Source organism: Mandrillus leucophaeus, unplaced genomic scaffold (assembly GCF_000951045.1).
Source record: "Mandrillus leucophaeus isolate KB7577 unplaced genomic scaffold, Mleu.le_1.0 Scaffold122, whole genome shotgun sequence".
NCBI lineage: Eukaryota > Metazoa > Chordata > Mammalia > Primates > Cercopithecidae > Mandrillus > Mandrillus leucophaeus.
The window spans coordinates 868,523-884,877 of NW_012100543.1; the positions used below are offsets into that span (position 1 = coordinate 868,523).

At 35.5% G+C, this 16,355-nt stretch overlaps 1 protein-coding gene across 6 annotated transcripts in view; it reads left to right on the plus strand.

Moving 5' to 3' along the window:
- PUM2 (pumilio RNA-binding family member 2) overlaps positions 1–15,635 on the plus strand; it is an 84,334-nt gene extending 68,699 nt beyond the window's left edge. For 3 of the 6 annotated variants that reach the window (XM_011971406.1, XM_011971408.1, XM_011971409.1), the window contains 8 exons: positions 873–1,140; positions 3,851–3,980; positions 5,586–5,714; positions 8,630–8,767; positions 9,457–9,582; positions 9,814–9,935; positions 10,784–10,976; positions 12,633–15,631. In XM_011971406.1, the coding sequence (XP_011826796.1) occupies positions 873–1,140; positions 3,851–3,980; positions 5,586–5,714; positions 8,630–8,767; positions 9,457–9,582; positions 9,814–9,935; positions 10,784–10,976; positions 12,633–12,764 (1,238 nt within the window). In that variant the 3' untranslated portion in view covers positions 12,765–15,631. Of the gene's footprint in view, positions 1–872; positions 1,141–3,850; positions 3,981–5,585; positions 5,721–8,629; positions 8,768–9,456; positions 9,583–9,813; positions 9,936–10,783; positions 10,977–12,632 lie in introns of all 6 variants that reach the window. The other 3 variants (XM_011971407.1, XM_011971411.1, XM_011971410.1) reach the window with 2 other exon arrangements.
- Positions 15,636–16,355: the final 720 nt, after the last annotated feature.

The window sequence follows — 16,355 nt, forward strand, 5'->3', positions numbered from 1 at the left end:
TGAGACAGAGTGTTGCTGTGTCACCCAGGCTGGAGTGCAGTGGTGTGATCTTGGTTCACTGCAACCTCCGCCTCCTGAGTTCAAGCAGTTCTCCTGCCTCAGCCTCCCAAGTAGCTGGGATTACAGGCGCCCACCGCCACACCTGAGTAATTTTTGTATTTTTAGTAAAGACAGGGTTTCACCATGTTGGCCAGGCTGGTCTCGAACTCCTGACCTCATGATCCGCCCTCCTCGACCTTCCAAAGTGCTGGGATTACAGGCATGAGCCACCATGCCCGACTTTATGTCAAATATTTTAAATAAAAAATTTTAAATCTTAAAATAGTGTATAATTTAGATTTATTACCTAATATTGTGGCTTTTTAAAGTTCATACCATCCGTGGTTTAACTAATAATTGATTTATCTTTACATGGAAGTATATATGACCAAATGCAAAAAGTACAGATTTAACAGTCAGTGTTATTGTGTTAATAATGTTAATGAATTTCAGTCTATTTCAGTGGCTTAAAATGTAAGTTTGCTAGCAATTTAAATTTGCTTGTTAATGTAACTGAAAATTTTGTTGGTGGTTTCAGTGTTCTGGCATTGATAAGAGTGCATATGACACTAGATCATATAATTAAGTTCTAAACTAAGCTGCTGAAAAACAAATACTTATTTTTCTCATGTTTTCTAGTCTCTTTATCATATAGCCACATACATGAGGTATATGGGTGAGATTTTCCCCTCCCAATTTTAATTTTCTTTCATAACAAGTAGGAATTAGTGGGGGGAAATATTTCTTTATTGACTGAATTTGTAGCTAAAGTAAATTTTATTTGAGGAATAACTTGTCAAAAATACTTGCTGACCATAGCTGCTTTGTTGTAGGAGGACTGACAAATGGTAGTGGTCGATATATCTCTGCAGCACCTGGAGCAGAAGCAAAATATCGAAGTGCTTCAAGCACTTCCAGTCTATTTAGCTCCAGCAGCCAGCTCTTTCCTCCTTCCCGGCTTCGGTATAATAGGTCTGATATTATGCCTTCTGGCCGCAGTAGATTATTGGAAGATTTCAGAAACAACCGCTTCCCGAACCTTCAACTTAGAGACTTGATTGGACATATAGTTGAGTTTTCTCAAGACCAGCATGGTTCTAGGTAGGTGATTATGATATTTCTCACTTCATTTTTGCTTTGGAAACTGCTACCTTATAAAAGCTTAAATTTTTCTGAACTATCCTTAGCCCAGTCTGCATTAAAATTGGCAGCTTTTAAGAGCTAAAATTCAGTTTGGATTATATGTTTTTTCTTTCATGTTGGGATAAATTATAAAAATACAGGTTTTAATTTTTTATAGTTTTCCGGTTTTTTATAGTGTGAATATTGTTATGATGAGAATATAGCAGGGCCCCCTTCATTGGGTTATTTTGATTACATCAGCTCTGTATTACATTTGTGGGCTTAAGTGACCCTCGTGTGTTTAAAAAATACAGCAAGCAATGTTAAATGCCTTTGTGCTGCATTATAGGTTGGTATTCAGTGTGACTTGGCTTAGGTTGAAATATTTCACATTTGTTATAGGAAAATTTGGTGCCTTTTTACATTAAAACGAATGTGATACATGAGAGATACATCTGAATTAACATTGTCAAGATAGCTTAGAAAGGAAAATAGAATTGTAACACATTTAATAAATTTAAGATATTTTCTCTTTTTATAGCTTTAAGGTAAACCTCAAGTTTTTAAGTCATTTTAGATTAGATGGCATACAAATTTTGTCTCTCTATATAGTCATGCATCACTTAACGATGGGGATACATTCTAGAAAATGTGTTGTTGTGTGAACATTACAGAGTGTACCTACTACACACCTACTCTGTATATTGCGTCTAGGCTACAAATCTGTACAGCATGTTACTGTACTAAATAATGTAGGCGTTTGTAACAATGGTGTTTGTATACCTAAGCATAATAAACAATAGAAAAGATACAGCAAAACTATAGTGTAAAAGATTTAAAAATCATATACCTGTGTAGGGCACTTACTGTAAATGAAGCTTGCAGGACTGGAAGTTGCTCTGGGTGAGTGAGTGAGTGAGTGAGTCAGTTGTGAGTATATGCGAAGGCATAGGATGTTACTCTGCACTCTTCTAGACTTTATAAACACTGTACTGTACACTTCAACTACACTGAATTTATTTAAAACTTTTTTTCTTCAATAATAAATTAACCCTAATGTAACTTCTCCCTGTTTTGAGACAGAGTCTTACTCTGTTGCCCAGGCTGGAATACAGTGGTATGATCATCACTCACTGCAGCCTCAGCCTCCTGGGCTCAAGCAGTCCTCCCAGCTAAGCCTTCCGACTAGCTGGGACTGCAGGCACGCACCATCACACCTGGCTAATTACTTAACATTTTTTTGTAGAGACAGGGTCTCACTATGTTGCCCAGGCTGAGTTTACTGTAACATTTGAGCTAACTTACTGACTCTTGTAATAACACTTAGCTTAGAACAGAAACACATTGTACAGCCGTACAAAGATGTTTCCTTTATATGCTTATTCTATGAGACTTTTTCTTTTTATCGGTTTTTTAAACTTTTTGTGAAGAACTAAGACACAAATGCACACATTAGCCTATAAAGAGTAAAGATCATCAATATCACTCTCTTCTAACTCCATGTCTTCTTCCACTAGGAGATCTTTAGCAGCAACACCCATGGAGCTGTCATCTCCTATGATAACAGTGCCTTTTTCTGGAATACTTTCTGAAGGATCTACCTGAGGGTGTTTTGCTTTTTTTTTTTTTTTTTTTAAAACAAGTAGAAGGAGTACGCTCTAAAATAACAATAAAAAGTATACTAAATACACAAACCAGTAACTCAGTTGGTTATTATCAGATATGCACTGTACACAATTGTATGTATTATACTTTTTTTTTTTTTTTTGGGAGACGGAGTCTCACTCTGTCACCCAGACTGGAGTGCAATGGCATGATCTTGGCTCACTGCAGCCTCTGCCTCCTGGGTTCAAGTGATTCTCCTGCCTCAACCTCCTGAGTAGCTGGGCTTACAGGCATCTGCCACCATGCCAGACTAATTTTTATATTTTTGGTAGAGACAGGGTTTCACCATGTTGGCCAGGCTGGTCTCGAACTCCTGACCTCAGGTGATCCGGCCACCTCGGCCTCCCAGAGTGTTGAGATAACATGGGTAAGCCACTTGCACCCAGCCATACTATGATTTTATAAACTGACAGTGCAGTAGGGTTATGTCATCATGAACACCTGAGTAACGTATTGTACTATGATGTTATGACAGTTCCTACCCAATAGGAATTTATCTCCATTATAATCTTATGGGACCACCATTGTATATGTGGCTCATTGTCAATTGAAATGTCATTAAGCAACGCATGACTAGTTGGCAGTTCCTTCAGAGTAACAAATGAGCCTTGTATCACCCAGAATGGCTATCTTGGTTAGGAATTCATTCATGTTGGAAGAATTTTACTTCTAAGGGTTTCATTTATTATGTTCTAAAAGTTAGATGTTTAGTAATACATTGGTATATTACAAAAAATGAATGAATAAACAGCAAAATGTATGTAATTTTCTTATTGATTATAATGTAACCAAACTAACCTAGGAAAGATAAAAATCCAAGTTTTTTGTCACTCTAGTAGATAAAGTGTTACAAAGAAATGCTATATAACTTTTGTCCTTTTTGCTGTAAGTTAGCTGTCCACTATATAAAGTATGTTAATATTTCTGGAAATAACTTGCAGTGCATATATGTGGAAGGGTAGGGTATAATACTCAAGTAAGAGTTAAAAAACATATTGTCATATTAAAATTTTTCCCCATGTAGATTCATACAGCAAAAGTTAGAGAGAGCTACTCCAGCTGAGCGACAGATGGTATTTAATGAAATTCTGCAAGCAGCCTATCAATTAATGACTGATGTTTTTGGCAACTATGTTATACAGAAGTTTTTTGAGGTAAGGATTCATGCATATTTGTATATCCACCCATCCAGCTGTTGTATACTTGATATTAAGAAAAGCTCTGAAAGTTGGTTAAAATCATTTTCATATAAAAAAGATAATAAGCCAGGGGTAAGGTATTTACAAATTATATATCTGATAAACATTTTATCCAGAATATATAATGAACTCCTAAAAGTCAACAACAAAAAGACAACCCAAATGACAAATGGACAAAAGACTTGCGCAGACATTTCTCTATGTAAAATAATACAAAAGGCCAAATAGGCCATGAAAAGACACTCAACATCCTTACTAATCAGGGAAATGCAGATCAGTCTCACAATGAGATAGCACTTTATACCTACTAAGATGGCTGTAATCAAAAAACATAAAATCAGAAAATAAATGTGGATGAGGATATGGAGAAATTAGAGCCCTCATAAATTGCTGGTGGAAATGTAAAATGGTGTAGCTGCTATGGAAAACACTTTGGCAGTTTCTCAAAATTAAATATTGAATTACCATACAACCCAGCAATTGTACTCCTAGCGGTATACCAGAATGAATTGAAAACAGGAACTTGAACACCAGTATACATTGCATCATTATTCACAATAGCCAAAAGACGGAAACAGCCCAAGCGTCCATCAACAGATAGATAAATACAAGTGGTATATGTGTACATTGTAGAATATTATTCCGCCATAAAAAGGAATGATGTTCTGATACATACTACAACATGGATGGACCTTGAATATACTAACTTAAATGAAATAAGCCACACACAAAAGGACAAACATTGATACTGATCTACCAGTATGAAATGTCTGGAATAACTAATAGTGGCATAAAGAAGATTAGGGCCTACTGGGCCTAGAGGAAGAAGGGTTTAGAAAGTTACCGTTTAATGGATACAGCATTTGTGTTTGAGGCCACGGAAAAGATTTGGAAACAGATAGTGATGGTGGTTGCACAACAATGTGAATATAATTAATGCTACTGAATCACCTAGCTAGAAATGGTTCAAATGACATAGTTTGTCACAAAAAAATGTTAACATGAACCACTTTAAATGAAAATTTCCTTTTAATCCCAATTCATATTTGAAAATATAAAGCATTGGTAGTCACTCTTTGATGAAGTAGTTAATGAATAACACTACAGTCTTTAGATTTATAGATATGTGTTATTTTACAGTTTAGCCAATTTTTAAATCTATAAACATCTGTGTTGTAGCTTGACTTAAAAGTTTTTTTCCTCAATCATATCAGAATGTAGTTTGATGATTATCTGGGTGAGAGTTTTGGTGGTCAATATGTGGCTAAGAAAGTTATATATTAAAGATGAAGGGTTTTGTAAAAATGTTCACTTTAAAAGTGTTACTTTAAAAGGTAGTTAACATATTAGTAATAAGGAAATTGTAGTAAGACTTAACCCAAAAAAGTAATAAAATTATTATTGCAAACATCTCCTGGTCTATCTTAATTAGCTTCTACCTTAAAGCCCCTGCCCTGCATAATTACTAATAGATTGAATAGACTGCAAACACTGCCTTACTCAAGTTCAACAAAGCAATATTAAGGTCACTTGTTATTAATGTTATATCTTTTCTGTCAGTTTGGGAGTCTGGATCAAAAACTAGCCCTGGCTACTCGTATTCGTGGTCATGTTCTACCCTTAGCCTTGCAGATGTATGGCTGTCGCGTTATTCAGAAAGCATTAGAATCTATTTCTTCTGACCAGCAGGTAATTGTAAGTTAAGACAAAATTTTTGTATTATTTTATTCAATTTTTAAATTATTACATTTTTAATCTTACAATAATCTTGAAGTAAAATGACTTAAATATTTCCACAACTAGACTAAAATATTGTTACTGTGTCCTAAATAGCACACTACTAACTAGAAGTCACAAAGTAATTTCTAAATGAAGATATTTTAGCACCTATGTGGCAAGCAGAATGTTAAATGATGAGTGTTTTTATTACTACTTGCTTACTTGATTTTCTGCAATGTGAGAATGCATGTTACTATTTTCCAGTGTTTATTTTGATGGTGTCTGATGTTTCTATTATAAGAAAATTTTTGAAACCAATAGCATTACTATATGTCAGTTTTATTTATATATATGAAAATTTTTTTAAGTAAATATATAGCCCAGCAAAAAAGTAACTTAAGAATTCTCTTTAAAAAGGTATAATTTGTTGAGAAAAACGAGAACACATAAATTAAATGAGAAATATTCTGTGTTATTGGATGGAAAGTCTAAATATTTTACATTAATAAAGGAATTATTGATCAAATAATGCGTTAAATCATTTGAAATAGACAAGAATATTGAGAGTAGGGGATGAAGATAAATGCTGATCCACCAGATTTTTAAAATACACTGTGAAGCAACACTAATTAGTGGGGTTATTGTATAAGATTAAACAGACTTTTAATAAGAAATTTATAGCCCCAAATCAGTACAGTTTTCTGACTATATGCTTTATTTATTACAATGAAAGCATAAGACTGAAGGAAATAATTATTTCTTAAAAGGTAATGTTAGTTTAAGTTTGGAAAGAGATTGTCTTTGACTCATACAATAAAAGTAAATTTCAATAAATAGTAATATATGGATGGATGGCTATATATGTGTATATATTCATCACTGCATTAAAATCTGTGAGAAAATACTATTATTCCTCCAAAGGAAATTCTGAGTTTTACAGTAATTTTAAGGTATGTGACAATGGAGAAATATAAACACATTTAATTATTTAAAAGCTTAGAAACTTCTGCCACAAGTTTCTAATTGGCATAGATATTTTTTAAATGTCTGATATTTAAAAATAAAAGCATTAGGAGTAAGTCTTTGTTGATACAGTTAATGAATAACAGTATTTGGATTCCTTTTTTTTTTCTTTCCCCTTGAGATGGAGTCTCGCTCTGTCTCCCAGGCTGGAGTACAGTGGCGCAATCTTGGCTCGCTACAACCTCCACCTCCCAGGTTCAAGCGATTCTCTTGCCTCAGCCTCCCAAGTAGCTGGTATTACAGACACGCGCCACCACACCCAGCTAATTTTTGTATTTTTAGTAGAGAGGAGGTTTCACCATGTTGGCCCAGCCTAGTCTTGAACTCCTGACCTTGTGATCCACCCACCTTGGCCTCCCAAAGTGCTGGGATTATAGGTATGAGCCACCTCGCCAGCCTTTGGATTCTTAAGCATGTTTTATTTTGTAATTTAGTCCATTTTAGGCTTTTTTGTTTTGTTTTGTTTTGTTTTGTTTTGAGACAGTCTCTCACTCTATCACCCAGGCTGAAGTACAGTGGCACGATCTCGGCTCACTGGAACTTCTGCCTCCTGGGTTCAATTGATTCTCGTGCCTCAGCCTCCCGAGTAGCTGGGACCACAGGCGTGAGCCACCACACCTGACTAATTTTTGTATTTTTTTAATAGAGATGGCTTTTCGCCATGAAGGCGAGGCTGGTCTTGAACTCCTGGCCTCAAGTGATCCACCCACCTCAGCCTCCCAAAGGACTGGAATTACAGGCATGAGCTATCGCACCCAGTGATTTTAGTTCGTAATTAAACATCTGTATTATAGCTTGACTTAACAGGATTCACCGCAGTTGCCTCAAAATGTAGTTGAAAGTCCTGTGGGTGAAAGATATTTTAAATGTGAATACCTTTAGACTGAGTATGTGTACTCCATTTCTCCACAGTACTATTTTTTATTGCTCTAATAAGGCACACAGATTATTTTATCAATATTAAAAGCTATGTGAAGTTTTACAGTTTTTTTGTTTTGTTTTTGGGACGGAGTCACACTGTGTCATCTAGGTTGGAGTGCAGTGGCACAGTCTCAACTCACTGCAACGTCTGCCTCCCAGGCTCAAGGAATTCCCACCTCAGCTGCCCAAGTAGCTGGGACCACAGTCATGCGCCACCACACCTAGCTAGTTTTTTGTATTTTTGGTAGTGGCCGGGACCATGTCGCACGACTGGTCTCAGACTCCTGAGCTCAGGTGATGCATCAGCCTCAGGCTCCCAAAATGCTGGGATTACAGGTGTGAGCCACCTCACCTGCCCCTAAGCACTTTATTATAACAGCATTTTATAAAAGAACAAAGAAGTCTGACATTAATTCTTCCCTTAGGGAATTATTGAGGTACTATGTAAAAATCACATAGCCCGTAAGTAGTCATCAACTTCTTACCCTTTTCTATGTATTTGATAAACTCACTCAGCCATTAAAAATAATTGCTTTGGTGGTGGAGGTGGTACTAAGTAAGGCAAAAGTGTAGAATTCTGGATTAGTCATGTTAGTTACCACCGATAAATACTAACATGATTTACATGGTGAAGACAGTTTAAATACAGCAAATTCAGCATCACTACATTGTTTCAACGTAGATCATTTACATTGTAATCCTGCAGTATGTTTTAGTAATTTTCACTTTTCAATGGTTTCTGCTAATTATACTGCAAGAGAAAAATATTTAAACTCATGACAAACAGGAAATAATGTTTAAATATATTTTTGTTCCCATCTCAGTATTTTTAATACTGAGATAAATATACTATTTTTAATATTTTTTTTAATACTGAGATAAAACATACTAGTATTTTCTCATTTTAGGTAATTATTTAAATAACATCCTGTCTTTTGCAGAGTGAAATGGTAAAGGAGCTGGATGGTCATGTGCTCAAATGTGTGAAAGATCAGAATGGAAACCATGTTGTACAAAAATGTATCGAATGTGTTCAGCCACAGTCACTGCAGTTCATCATTGATGCTTTCAAGGGACAAGTATGTTTGAGTTTTGGCTTATAATTTGTTAGCAGGGCATTATTTTAGAATTTTGAGTATCAACACATTTTTCGTAAGTCACTAGATAATACCCAGCACTTGTATACAAAAATAGGATACAAAACAGTAAATGTACGTTAATGTCTTCCTCTTTCATAGTCAGTAGATAGCTTCATTTTTCTGAAGCTACAAAACAGAAATAAGAGTTTAATCACATTACTTCAAGAAGTAAAAGTAATCACTGTTAGAATTATTTTTTATTTATACCCAACAGTGTTATCAGGTTTACTCAGAGAAGGGAAGGAGGTTTGGAGAAAGACTTAAGACTGTATAATAAGACAGAAAACATATAGCAATTTGTAACTAATACCCTCGTAATTAATATTTCTTAATGCTAAACCACCCTTTCTCTTTTCACCCATTCATTCCCATTGTTACATAAATTCAGGTTCAGGTAAAGTTCTGATTAGATTCCTTTTGATCAAAATATCTTCAGCTCCTAAATGGGGTGCTCCCTGTCCCCACTCTCCAGTCTTTGCTAACATGGTGGTAGTCATATTAAATATGAGTTCATCACCCTTCTATTTTACATTACTTTGAGGTGTCAAAAAGAAAAAAAACAGTCTGCTTCATAGAACTGTGCAAAAATGTCAGAGAATACAAATTTTAATTCTTCTAATTGTCCTCAGGTATTTGTGCTTTCAACTCATCCTTACGGCTGTAGGGTAATTCAGCGCATCCTAGAACATTGCACTGCAGAACAGACCTTACCTATCTTAGAAGAACTCCACCAACATACAGAGCAGTTGGTACAGGTATACATTACCCAATAATTTGAAATGTTTATATATTTTTGGAACTTGTTTTAATTTTTAAAAGAAATATAGTTTGTTATTAAACACACTATAGAAAGAGTGAGACAAAAGCCGGTTGTATTCTCCTAACTATACTACTGGATTTTTAGACGAAATGGTTAACATGTCTTTAAAGAATAATCATTCTTAAGGAATGACTTGGGGAAAGTAATTTTTAAATATCTGTCTTAGGATCAGTATGGCAATTATGTTATTCAGCATGTACTGGAACACGGTCGACCTGAAGACAAGAGCAAAATTGTTTCCGAAATCAGAGGAAAGGTTTTAGCCCTGAGTCAACACAAATTTGCCAGGTATTGGGATACGTTGTAATTTCAGGGGTCAATTCTTTCAATTCATTGACTTTTATTAGTTATCACAGAAATACATGTAGAGCGTAGCCTTAAACTATAGTCTTTTTTTTTTTTTTTTTTTTTTGGTGTCACTAAAATGCATCTATAGAACATTGCTTTTATTTAAAAAAAAAAAAAGTAACAAATTTGTTTTGCCCATGTATGTTCATTTTTGAAATCTGTATTTGGAAAATAATTTTTCCCAACACCGGAAATGCAGATTTATTTAGTACATGTTCTTGAAAACCTCACAGCTTTAATGATCTGGTTTCCTTTTTTTGAAGTACAATTTTAAGAGACCCATAATTAAACTTGTGGATGTCAAAATTATGTAGGTCGTTCCGTGATACCAATTTCTGTTATAAAAGTAGTTGGCCGGGTGCAGTGTCTCATACGTGTAAATCCCAGCCAGCACTTTGGGAGATAGAGGCAGGAGGATCGCTTGAGCCCAGGAATTTGAGATCATCCTGGGCAACATAGAAGGAAATCCTTTCTCTACAAAAAATTATCCAGCCATGGTGGCACATGCCTGTAGTCTCAGCTGTGAGGGAAACTGAGGTGGGAGAATCACTTGAGCAAGGGAGGTCAAGGCTGCAGTGAGCGGTGATAGCATCACTGCACTCCAGCCTGGGTGACAGAACAAGACCCTGTCTCAAAAAAAAGAACAAAATAAAATAAAAGTAATCATAAGAGAATCCCATCCTGACTTCCGTTTTATCGTGCATTGGAGAAAATTCTTTCAAAATTCAAGGAAATTTTGCTGTAAAGAAAAAAATAACAAAGCTTTGTTTATCTGCTTTAATTTTTAGCAATGTAGTAGAAAAGTGTGTTACTCATGCCTCCCGTGCTGAGAGAGCTTTACTGATTGACGAGGTTTGCTGCCAGAATGATGGTCCTCACAGTGCCTTATACACCATGATGAAGGACCAGTATGCCAATTATGTGGTTCAAAAGATGATTGATATGGCTGAACCTGCTCAAAGAAAGATAATCATGCACAAGGTAATAACCGGATATAACACTCAGATAACTTTCTTTGTCTTTATGTTTAGGCTACACATTTAACCTCCTTGGGCTTTCATTTCCTCCTGTATTTTGTAACTGGAGGAAAAAATTAAAATTGATGGATATCCTTTGGCAGATATATTGGTATGGTTTCCATTTTTATTCTTAAGGTTATCACGCCAGGCATGGTGGCTTTTGCCTGTAATTCCGGCAGATTGGGAGGCTGAGGTGACAAGATCACTTGAGTCTAGGAATTCGAGACCAGCCTGAGCAACGTGGCAAGATCCTGCCTCTTAAAAAAAAAAAAAAAAAAAAGTTAGACAAGCATCATGGTGCAAGCCTTTAGTCCTAGCTACTTGGGAGCCTGTGGTGAGAGATCGCTTGAGCCCAGGAGTTCAAGCCCAGTCTAGGCAACAGACCCCCATCTCTACAAAAAATTGAAAAATTAGCTGAGTATAATGATAAACATGCATGTGGTCCCAGCTACTCAGGCAGCTGAGATGGGAGGATGGCCTGAGTCCTGGAGGTTGAGGCTACGGTGGTCTGTGTTCATGCCACTGCAAGTAGAATTTTGTGTTTATGTTGTGGGGGGTAGCACTAACTCATAATTGTTTCCCTTTAAGCTGTTTCCTCTTTGTATCCTTCTCCTAGAATCTAGTAATTTTTTAAGAAATTAGTAATTGCAGCAGGAAAACATTGTTATAAAGAACACTGAAAGAAACACTTATTTTGAATACTCTTGATCTTAATGTATTCATTTACAAAACATGGAGCGAATTACATAACCCCTTTGATCCTCTCCTCATATAGAGAGAAAAATGATATCTTAGGATTCCTTCCATCTGTAAAAGTGTTTTGGCCTTCTGATTTTTAAAATTCATTCTTCAACTTGATGTAAGTTTTCCTTTCTTTTTCTTCTGTTCTTTCAAGACAGGGTCTCTGTTGCACAGGCTGGAGTACAGTGGTATGATCTCGGCTGACTCTAGCCTCAGCCTCCTGGCTCAAGCCATCCTCCCACTTTAGTCTCCTTAGTAACTGAGACTACAGGCATGCACGCTCATAGTTCTGTTTATATTTTGTAGAGATGGGGTCTCACTGTGTTGCCCAGTTTGGTCTCAAAGTCCTGGGCTCAGGTGATCCTCCCACCTTATCCTCCCAAAGTACTGGCCTCTAAGTGTCTACCTATCTTTTAATTCAGTGTTTCTGCTGTAAACTAATGAATATAAAAAATTGCAATCTTATTTTTAACAGCTACATTATTTATTTGACTGGTATCATATTTATTATATTTGGATAGTCCCTAATTGTTTAATTGTTATCAGTAGTGCTTTGTACAAAAGTCTTTTTGTAATTGTTTTGGTAGAATAAATTCCTGGTTGTGGAATTACGGGGTAGCTTGCTATATTTGGGGCCTCTGCCTGTTTCCATGTGACATAGTTAGATGTAGTGTTTTATTCATTGAACAATTTTGAGAACAGATGTTTGGAGGGATTGAGCGGATCACAACTGCTTTTGCAAAAAGTGGCTTTCTTTGGATTTAAATTTTTTTAAATTGCAATTATTCCTCTAAATTACCCAAAATTGGGAGTGCTTTTTTAAGAAATCAGAAACTAAAATGACTTACATTTTCTAAGCAGATTATTTGTTTTTCAGATTCGACCTCACATTACTACTTTGCGCAAATACACATACGGGAAGCATATATTGGCCAAGTTGGAAAAGTATTATTTGAAGAATAGCCCGGACCTAGGACCTATTGGAGGACCACCAAATGGAATGCTGTAAATTACAGGAGCACGAGAAAGAAGATAATTTAACCATGTGAAAAGAATTTTTTTGTGTGTGAATTATCAAAACACAACTCAACTATGAATCTTCAATTTTTTTTTTAAAGCAAAACTATTTATTGACTTTATTCATCCATTTGTAAATTTTTTAAGGTTCTTGTGTATATTTGGGGGGTGGGGGATGAATTATAAATTATATTCAGCCCTGAGTGGAGACCTATCAGATTGGATTGCTGGCAAAGCACAGAATGCCTGTATATGATGTAACTGTATCAAAAATAAAAAGCTGTCACATATTTTGTAAATTTTTACCTTGTAAAGTCACAAAAATAGTTTTTAAAGGAAAAAGTACAGTATTCTTTTAATAAACTGGCTCACAGTCTGGTAGGTCTACAACCCCATAGCACAACAGGTTTATAGAGATGTATATAGAATTATAGTCCTTATTTTTTTCCTTTGCGTGAAACCTTTTATAACAGATTAACAATCAACTGCATAAATATTATTAATATTTTAAAAAGTTAAGTTGTATTTTGATAATTCACAAACTATCATGCAAATAACGAGCAAGTAAGACAAGAATAAAGTGGTTTGAGATGAAAAGAACTTAACATTATTTACAGTAGATGTGGTTTTAATACAATTACTGCCCTAAAATGTCTCTGGCAATGTACAGAAATATTGTATATACTTACATATGTAATTGTTGTAAGAGTTAAGAAATACAAAATCATGGTGACATTTCCAATTTAGTGCACTAAATGAAAAGTTAAGTCACTTATTAACTTTTCAGTTTGGTTTGCAATGAGAAAGAGTGGAAATTTGTATTTTGTTTTGCTTATAGAATTACAGACTTGTTGAGGAAGTGTTGAGCTTTATTTTGCTTTTTCATAGAGGCAGAAAGTAGGAACCAGATAGAGATGAAAAGGGGCCACTGAAAAGTGAATTTGATAGCTCAGCATCTAAGCATGATTACATATTCAGATAGCTCTTTTTGCTTTCTATAAATATATGCATTGTGTGTGTAGTAATAGATGTAAGTTTACACTTTGAAAGGAAATCTTGTTTCAATGTTTATTATAAAAGCCTTGCTAATTTAGTAGTGATGCTTTCCTTGGTTGTACAGGTGTACATTTGTAAACCTTCATGCTGTAAATGGAATTTGTTTTATCTCTTTGGGATACATTTGCATTTTAGTGTACATTTACGTCCCTGCCCTCTTTGACCTGGCAATATAGTGTTGTATAATGTAAATTTATTTCTCCAAATCGAGAGTGATTTTTTAAAAATTTTTTATCTTTATATGGTTTCAGAAGTATGAACCAGCTTTCTTTTTATTATTGTGAGATCATTTTGTTTTATAACATAGTTGTTGACTGTTAATATGGACATGCTAGAATTTGGATCACTTTCAATTGAAGTCAGGGTATTGTGCATAATAGAAAGTATTGGACTGAGATATTTGGTTACCATGGAGGCCAATGCTTTTTTCATCTTATTAAATGTGATGTGACTTTTTTCTTTGTACAGAAGAGTACTGTATTTTTGAATAGCCTACTCCCAAGTAAGAGCAAATCTGTATGATAACATTTTTTTCTCTGGACATAAGACATAACAGTAACACGATGTACATTTACAAGCGGCCTTATGTACATTTCCCAACAATCTTTTTAAGGCAAAATTGTGACCATATGTGTATAATTAAAATCGTTTTTAATCCTTTGCCTATGAAAATATTTTGGAAAAAAACTTGCTGTGTATATTCAGTTTCTGAAAGATAAAGAAAGTGCTTTGTATTTTGTTGAAGTCAGTATTTTGTATAAACATTTATGTTGACCCAGTTATGTTTAGTGCTGAAAACTAAAATGAACATGCTATCTCTGTCAGCTGAATATGGAAGAAATCTTTTTTACTAGAGATCTGCAGAAGAAAAGCAATCTTCTGAGCACAATATGGAATCTAAAGGTTTTATCACTTAGTTATTCATATTATGAACCTAAAAATAATGGCATAAAGTTTGGGGATGCCAGGCATACTTTTTCATGTTTGGTGTTTAGTTATTTTAGTTTTCTAACCCAACATTCCTTGGTGAGGCCATTAAATCCAAACACTTGTCTCCGTTCCTTCTCATGGTCACACTGGGTCATCAGCCTGTCCCAGTCAGTGCAGCAACGCCTTGTGTGTGTTTCATTTTTTTTAAACCCACACAAAGCCACTCTCTCACTTTTTCCTACATTACCAACCTCAGAGTATTTCAGCCCATGTCGAACTTTTGTTCTCAGTATCAGCCCATGGTTTCAGGATCATAGCTGTCATGTTGGAGATTGGTAGTGGTTTTCCTGTCTTTGTACAGTTGAATTCTTAGTCTTCCTTCATCCTTGCCCTCTGTTGGCACAGGCATTATCTGCAATTTTAGAAAATGACAAGTAGAGATACTACATTGAGAAACTAAACCCTCCTTGGGGTCCTGATATTCCCATGTGTCCCAGTGCTGACAACCCAATCTTCCCAGTACTTTCAGGCCTGCTCTACAAAAATACCTTTCTTGTAGAAATTTTACAGTCTGCCATTTTGGGTGCCCACCCCAATTTTTACCTAGTAAGTTCGCATGAAATTTTGTTAAAATCTGAAAATCACATTTCAGAATAAAGAAAGAATTGGGCAGAAACTACCTAGGCTTTACTCTTGAGTGTCTCCTTTTGATAGGGATTGTTTCTGGACCAGTTTGTCTAAGTCCTGGCTCTTATTGGTTCATATGAAATAATGTTAACTTCACTTCTTTGTATATTATGTATAAATTAGAAAATGAAAAATGTGTGAATAACATTGTATGAAATAAATCTGGTCTTGTGTTTTTCTCTAGATAAAATACCCCTCTGTACCTCAGTTATAACTTAAGATTGATTGCCCATTCAGGTTTACTCTGACATAAGGAAAACATTTTTAACACATGGGTGCTATTCTGGAGCCACTGACTCCTCTGATGGTATTCATTCCATCCTTTGATTAGTATTTAGAATCTACAATTGCATACTTCATAGGATAAAACTTTTAGCCTGTTTCCACATGAACTTGAGGAGGCAGTGTTGTCTAAAGGCAAACAAGTTCAGGTGGGGATTTAAAGTTTACCTTATTATTTACAAACTTTGTGAACTTATCTAAACCTTGAGGCCTTAATCTGTATCAAGGGATAACACAACTCTTTAGTGTTAAGAATTGAGAATATACAAAAAGATTACCTAGAACCTTTTTATTTTTTTAATTTTTAGAGATGGAGTCTTGCCGTGTTGGTCAGGTTGGTCTTGAACTTCTGGCCCCAAGTGATCTTTTTACTTTGGCCTCCCAAAGTGCTGGGATTACAGGCATGAACCACTATCCCTGGCCAAGAACCTCTTTTTTTTTTTTATTTTTGAGACAGAATCTCACAGTGTCGCCTAGGCTGGAGTGCAGTGGCACGATCTCGGCTCACTGCAACCTCTTCCTCTCGGCTTCAAGTGATTCTTCTGCCTCAGCCTCCCGAGTAGCTGAGACTACAGGTGTGCACCACCACACCCACCCAGCTGATTTTTGTATTTTTAGTAGAGATGGG